The sequence below is a fragment of the Phyllobates terribilis genome, unplaced genomic scaffold (assembly GCF_046119375.1).
Source record: "Phyllobates terribilis strain yellow unplaced genomic scaffold, ASM4611937v1 Scaffold_11__3_contigs__length_659146591, whole genome shotgun sequence".
NCBI lineage: Eukaryota > Metazoa > Chordata > Amphibia > Anura > Dendrobatidae > Phyllobates > Phyllobates terribilis.
The window spans coordinates 321,805,127-321,812,696 of record NW_027362771.1 but is presented as its reverse complement, the minus strand read 5'-3'; the positions used below and the strand labels follow the sequence as shown (position 1 = coordinate 321,812,696).

The 7,570-nt window shown below is 43.0% G+C and overlaps 1 protein-coding gene across 1 annotated transcript; it reads left to right on the top strand.

The window, feature by feature from the left end:
* The first annotated feature begins 2,180 nt into the window (after positions 1 to 2,180).
* Positions 2,181 to 6,566, top strand: SCO2 (synthesis of cytochrome C oxidase 2). The gene is made up of 2 exons (XM_073650763.1): positions 2,181 to 2,301; positions 5,051 to 6,566. The coding sequence occupies exon 2, from the start codon at positions 5,052 to 5,054 to the stop codon at positions 5,862 to 5,864; it is 813 nt and encodes a 270-aa protein (XP_073506864.1). The 5' UTR covers positions 2,181 to 2,301; position 5,051; the 3' UTR covers positions 5,865 to 6,566.
* The last annotated feature ends 1,004 nt before the right edge of the window (positions 6,567 to 7,570 follow it).

Below are 7,570 nucleotides of genomic sequence, written 5' to 3'. Positions count from 1 at the left end.
TTTTTTATTGCAGGAGATCGTTGGCTTCAGCTGGAATGGGCGTGATGGTAAGTAGAGTTTAACTTAGAACAATAAAGAATTGTGTGTTTATTTCAATTAAAGGACTTTATTCTGGGTGTTTGTGTTTGTTTTTTTTAACTTTGACTATGGGGTTAGTAATGGGGGTGTCTTATAGACGCCTCTCCATTACTAACCTGGGCTTGATGTCAGCTGGCATTATAAGCTGACATCAACCCCAACCCTATTACCCCACTGCCACCGCTACAGGGCAGTGGGAAGAGCGAGGCTAAGTGCCAGAATTGGCGCTTCCTATGGATGCGCCATTTCTGGGGCGGCTGACGGCTGGTGTTTCTAGCCTGGGAGGGGGCCAATATTCATGGCACCCTTCCTGGGCTATTAATATCAGCCCCCAGCTGTCTGCCTACCCTTTGCTAGCTATTAAATTAGGGGGGACCCCACGTCATTTTTTTGAGGGGGTCCCCCATTTTAATAGCTAGTAAAGGCTAGGTATTCAGCTGGGGGCTGATATTAGTAGCCTGGGAAGCTCCGTGGGTATTACCCCCTTCCCAGGCTTCAAACATCTGCCCCAGCTGTCTGCTTAACCTCCGCTAGAGACTAAAATTAAGGGGAACCCCACGCCAATTTTTTTTTTAAATAAATCCTTTATTTTAACACTAAATGACAAGTACAGTAATCAACACTGTCACTGTACTTATTATATATGTGACTGACATGTTTCTATCTATCTAATCTATTTATGATTCTCTATTCCTTCTATTCTAAATTGTCGGGTACAGATGCTGAATTGCCGGCCGACTTTTTTTAAAGAGACGGTGCATGAAAACACTATTATATTTTTAAATAAATCCTTTACACTAAATGACAAGTACAGTAAGCAACACTGTCACTGTACTTCATATATATGTGACTGACATGTTTCTATCTATCTAATCTATGTGTGAAGCTCTATTCTGTCTGTTAGAAATTGTCGGGTACCGCAGCTGAATTGCCGGCCGGCTTTTTTAAAGAGACAGTGCATGAAAACACAATTATTTTTTTAAATAAATCCTTTACACTAAATGACAAGTACAGTAAGCAACACTGTCACTGTACTTCATATATATGTGACTGACATGTTTCTATCTATCTAATCTATGTGTGAAGCTCTATTCTTTCTGTTGTAAATTGTCGGGTACCGGTGTATGCCGCTGATGAATTGCCGGCTTTTCGCGTAATACATTCTACATTATTCTTAGTTGTTTTACTTCATGTAGAATTAACCTACAAGGAAAGAAAGGGTTTATTTTCATTCCGATATTGGTGTCCCATTGACTTGCATTGGTTTCCGGTATCGGAATCGGCGATATCCGATACTTTTTGGGTATCGGTCCGATCCAATCTGATACGATATTTCCTGATATCGGAAGGTATCGCTCAACACTATCCTTAACATATTTCACAGGAAAGCACTTTCACTTTTGTTTTTGAACGTTTTATTTTGAGCCTGTAAAAGTGGCTTAATACCTCTGACCACGTTGTTGACAGCAGTGACCTGGGGGTCAGAAATGCTTCCTGGGGCGATCCCCATGCTGTCCCCATGTCATTTGAGCACTGTCACTATCGTTTTGGGCACTTGTTAGGCTTTTAAAAGACTGCCGGGGGAGCCGCCGCAAAAATGCTCGGGTCTCCCATAGACTAACATTGGGCTCGTTGCTCGGGTCGAGCACCCGAGTATCAGGGCGAGCTCGGCCCGAGCTTCGAGCACCCGAGCATTTTAGTGCTCGCTCAACACTATTAATTACTTAATGAAGATTGTCAGACTTTTACCCTTTGGGTCTATGCACTTCCTTTCCACCTTTTGGCTATCAGACATATCTATTATACATGCATGATCCTTTCTCGACAATAAACTATATAGTATATTGATGCATGTTATTATAAAAAAAATAGTAAGAAAACAGCACAGTGACAAAAATAAGCGTCAGTCCCAGAGAGAGCTGTCCATCAGTAACACCACTAGAGAAGCAGGGGGCGCTGGGTAACATGTAGTGATAGAACAGGGCTTCATTGGCCCATAGCAATATACTGCGGTGTATACAGATGCGCACACAACACGGATCCGTAGCACGTCTCCCACACACTGACACTATGCAGTCACCCATCCACTGCAGCAGCTCAGCACAATGCCCGCCTCCTCGCACTCACATGACTGGTCACATGACCATGACATCACCGAAGGTCCTTCAGCTCGCTGGTGTCAGCTCTGTGCCCTTCTAACCTCCGGAGGCGGGAGAGCACGAGGTCAGTACATCACCGGGAGCGGATTTACCGGGGAATCCACTCAGCGATCGGCCTGGGCGGGTACAGGGGCCGGTACTGTGGCACATGGAGATGTGTGTTGCAGCAGGTTGGAGATTTACCCTGTTATCCACATAATGTCTGTGTGTGTGAGAAACACAGGAGCGGATTCATCAATACACCTGACAATGAGCCACCAGATGGAGCCCTTGAGCCAGTGCAGTTCATTCATTAAAGGGGTTGTCCAGGCTTGGGGCTCCTTCTGTGACTACTTGTGGATTCTCTGGTGCTGGGCGCGTATCCGCAAGTATGTGATTGGCATATAAGTGATCACATGCCGATTACACGGGCGCCGGCTCACTCAATGCAAGCGTATTTAGTAAGGCCGGACACGGCTAGGGGAATGTGGCTGAAAGTATGAGAATTACGTACTTAAAGGGGTTTTCCCACAAACAAAAGTTCATTTTAAAAACTGGCGGTGTCTGACCGTGTACGGAACATACCACATCTCCTGGGCAGGGGAGGAAGCAAAAGACAATACAGACATTACAGCAGGGGATCGCAGAGGAGTCATTTTGTGAGGTAAAATATTTCACTGCCTGTTTTTAAACCACGTTTTACCTCACAAAATGACTCCTCTGTGATCCCCTGCTGTAATGTCTGTATTGTCTTTTGCTTCCTCCCCTGCCCAGGAGATGTGGTATGTTCCGTACACGGTCAGACACCGCCAGTTTTTAAAATGAACTTTTTTTTAATGGGAAAACCCCTTTAAGCCCAGATGACATCATCGGAGAATCGTGACAGGGCGCCATGAGGAGTCACAAGTCTACAGTTACATAGAGCCTGGACAAGCCCTTTAAGTCTGACAACTTTTAGATTAAGAAGATTATCAGAAAACAACTCCTCAGCAGAGAACATACCTGACGATGGCTCGGCCTTGATTCTCTGACAATTTCCCTAATTGGAAAGTTGTCAGAATTAATAATAAATGAGTTACACAAAAGCTTAGATATTAAAGGGAACCTGTCAGCCCATTGATGCTGCCCAAACTACAGGCAGCATGCATAAGAGACTGGATACACAGATGCAGCCAGGTATATTTTTCTCTGAAATGCCGCAGTGTTTCAGAAAAAACACAGGGCCCGAATCATCAGAGCGTTTACTTCAGAATTCCGGTGTAAAAGCTTTGAAAAGGTGAAAAATGTAGTCGCAACTCAGAGTTGCACCAAAAGTTTTCTACTTTTGGCATTTTCACACAAGTTTTTCGGCTGAGTGGGGGTGTGATACCACAGCTCGTTTAATTCATGACTGGAGTGAGATTTATGGCGTGTGGCACAGAGGCGCACTTCATCAGATGCTCCAGATTCATTAAGCGTGCACTTCTTCATGGATCAGGAGTGTCTGACTCCAGCACATCCATTCATTAAGACCGGCGTGAACAACACTGGTCTTGATGAATTGGCCTCGTGGTTTGAAGAGCCAGCTGGGATCAATAGGGTGAAATCTGACTACGCCGGTATGGCCCCCAGTTGGGTACTGTAGGGAGAGAAAAGTCTGGCACCGGTCGGTGTCCCCCAGCAGCGCTGCAGGTGATGACGACAGGTCTCTTCCGTAGCAACGCAATCACCTTCAGCAGCGCTGGGAAGAGCCGGCCAGAGACGGAGCTAGACTAGTCTCATCTCTCCCTATGAAGACAAAATGGATTTTTAAAGTATATTATCTCTAAAACGCCAGAGCATTTCAGAGAAGAATATACCTGACTGCTATCGTGCAGTAAAGCCAGGATCTAGTTCATGCTGCCTGTGTTACAGGCAGCATAAATCAGATGAACGGTTTCCTTTAAAGGGCTCATATAAGTTCTGAAAAACAAGAAATAAAACAAACTAACTCCAGAAATAAGCAATAATTGCAAAAACAGGGCGGGAGGACTACTGGAGCATCAGTGTTGGATCTGTCATGGGATTGGTGTTTATCTTTTTGTTTTACATTATATTTTTCTGTTTAATTTTTTTTCTAGAAGTATGATAACCCCATTTAAGAGGTTAACAGCCCCATCAATTAAACAAGTTTAAAAGTTATCCCCTATCTGAAGAGCCCCGACTGAGTGGAGCGGAGGTCAATCATGTGCTCTAACGCTTCTTTCATTTTTGAAGGAATCGCCAGAGATTGCCAAGCGCTGTGCTCGGCTGATCTTCGGGAACCCCTATTATAATGAATGGAGAGGCAAAGTGCATGATCGCCCTTAGCTCCATTCAGCTGGGGCTCTTCAAATCCCCGGTTCTTGGGATCAGTGGGGCCACGCTGATAGGACCCCAGTGATGGAAAAGTTATCCTCTGTCGTTTGAATAGGCAATAACTTTCATACTTGAGAACATTTCTTTAAAGGGGTTGTCCGTTCTAAATTGATAAGTCTGCAGTCACACAGAGTGACTGCGCTTTTATCCGTTTGGACCAGACAACTCCTTTAGGGGTTTTAAAGAGACCATGTCCCCTTTATAGTATACATTGCTCTTTTCTCAAGTGCATAGATTAAAGCTCTAGTTCTGAGCTTCCAGCCGCTGCTAATGATGGACCATTGTAGCGAATGAAGTAGACACCATGTATACAGGAGCGGCAGCTGATCCGCAAGGGTGCCAACTCAGCACCCATCCAATCTAATATCCTCATGCCATCAGTTTTAATACCTAGATAGTCCTTTTAACTCCTCAATTAAATGTTCTGCATGATAACACTGATATCATCTTCTCTGTAGGATGCTGCGGCATATACAACGTATTTGTCCTTTCCTCAGTGAGGCGGTTTTACACCCAGCCAGCGCAACACCAAAGGACTACACAAATGGAATAAGATGTCTGATCCATAAAAGAGGCATATTCACATCTCCTACATTACAGAAATCCCAGCCATCGGGCTCCTCAAAGGCTCCAATATCATTACGGACAAGGCTGCTTGTTAGCTGCATTATTGGCGGTGGCGCAGTGGGAATCTGGCAATATCTGCGGTGGGAAAAACAGAAGAAGAAGAAGCTGGATCGCATTCAACAGCTTCGTACCTTAACAGTCGGTCAGGGAGACTTCAGTCTTACTGATCATAAAGGCGAGCCTTGCTGTAAAAAAGACTTAAGAGGTAATTGGGTGTTAATGTACTTTGGCTTCACCCATTGTCCTGATATTTGTCCGGATGAACTGCAAAAGCTGAGTTCTGCAGTGTCCGTGCTGGACAAGGACAACACTCTGCCCCCTGTGCTGCCCGTCTTCATTTCAGTGGACCCAGAGCGTGATAACGTCGCAGCACTAGCAAAGTATGTTAGTGAATTCCATCCACGTCTCAAGGGGCTGACTGGCAACCAGGAGCAGATCAAGGCGGTAGCCCAAGCCTATCGTGTGTACTACAGCGCAGGGCCCCGTGATGAGGATAACGATTACATTATTGATCACACCATCCTCATATATTTACTTAACCCTGACGGACTCTTCACAGATTACTATAGCCGGAGCAAAAATGACCAGGAAATAGCGGAAAGTGTAAAACAACATATGAAGACTTACAAGTCAATATTCAGCTGACCGTGATCATAAGTTCTGTCTCTGAAGTATACCCTTTCTCTAATTCTGATTGGTCAAAAAAAATTTGGGGGAGATTTTCAGTTATGGTCTATGTTCACCCCCTTTAGATTTTTTTTTTTTTTTTTTTTTTTTTTTTTTTTTTTTACAGTTTAAAATAACTGCACTTTTTTGTACTCTGAAATCATACCATAAATCATACTATGCTTCTGGATGAAAAATGGCAATAAATGACATGATTGAGGCTGTCAGTGCATGTTTTCGCTACATGGAAGGGCTTAGGCACACAACTATATGTCTTCATGAATAAAAACATGATCGCATGTGACACTTTCAGAGCAGTGATCTGGCTGCAAAAAAAATCACCCAAAACACAGATGGGTATCATTAAACTGCGCAGGATCTTTATTGAAGAATATGGAGACCACGTCACATGTGACTTATCACCAATTTTCTGAGAGTTGGGTTTGTGCAAAGGTAGCAACAAATGTGCTGCACATAATTGCACCCTAAAATATGCTTAAAGAGGATTTCCCACTAACAAAGTACAATTTAATCTCTATTTCTTGGAATAAAAATAAACTTCACAATTGGATGTGTTTAAATAAATTAGATGTGATGTCGCTATGCGATAGTGTTCTTATGTCAAATTTTAGCCTTACCCCTATACTTACAGGGGTTTTCCCACGAACAAAAGTTCATTTTTATCAGTAGATCTTGTAATAATAATAAGTTCCACAATTGGATGTGTTTAAATAAAATGTTCTTGTGCTGAGATAATCTTAAAAATGTGCCCCTTCTGTGTACTGTGCAATGTCTGTGTCTGACCGTGCTGGACATGGTCTGCTCATACCACATCTCCTGGGCAGGCGAGGAAGCAAAGAGAGGATACAGACAGGACAGCAGGGGATCACAGCTGATTCTTTCTTTGAAGTAAAACATTTTTTTAAAAAACAGGCGGAGAAATGTTTTATCTCACAAAAAGAATAAGCTGTGATCCCCTGCTGTAATGTCCGTATACCACTGAGCTGTGGTATGATCAGACCATGTTCCTGCATGGTCAGACACAGCCATTACACAGTACACAGCAGGGGCACATTTATAAGATTATCTCAGCACAGGAACATTTTATTTAAACCCATCCAATTGTGAAACTTATCATTATTCCAAGATTTATTGATTAAAATAAATTTTTGTTTGTGGGAAAACCCCTTTAATAGTGAGCTTAAAGGATTGCGACAGCTATTAGTACACCATCTTAGGCCTCATTCAGATTACAGTGTTTCCTGTATGTGTTGCCCTTTTTTTTCATAGATACAATACAAAACCATTATAAGCCATGGTGCTGTTCATTCGTCCTTGTTTTTCTCGGACAGTGTGCGTCCGTGCAAAGCACACAGATAATTTTTTTTCCGGCAAAACGGATGAAAAGGGCCAATACAAGTCTATAGGTCCGTGAAAAACATATACAGCACACAGATGTCAATCGGATGGCATCCGTGTGCTGTCCGTGTTTAACACTGCAAAGTATATGAGAAGCTTTATCATTTTATTTTTTTATCAATCTGTGAAATACATTGTTGACACAGGTATTTTTTTTTCCACTTACGTGTTTAAACACAGACGTGTGAATAAGGCCTTTTACTATATGGATGTCAGAAGGTAGACTCACTTAGAAGCTAGAAGAGGGAATCAATTTAGTGAGTCTA

Coding starts and splice junctions, on each gene's coding strand:
- SCO2 (XM_073650763.1), top strand. CDS start 5,052: ATGCTGCGGCATATACAACGTATTTGTCCTTTCCTCAGTGAGGCGGTT.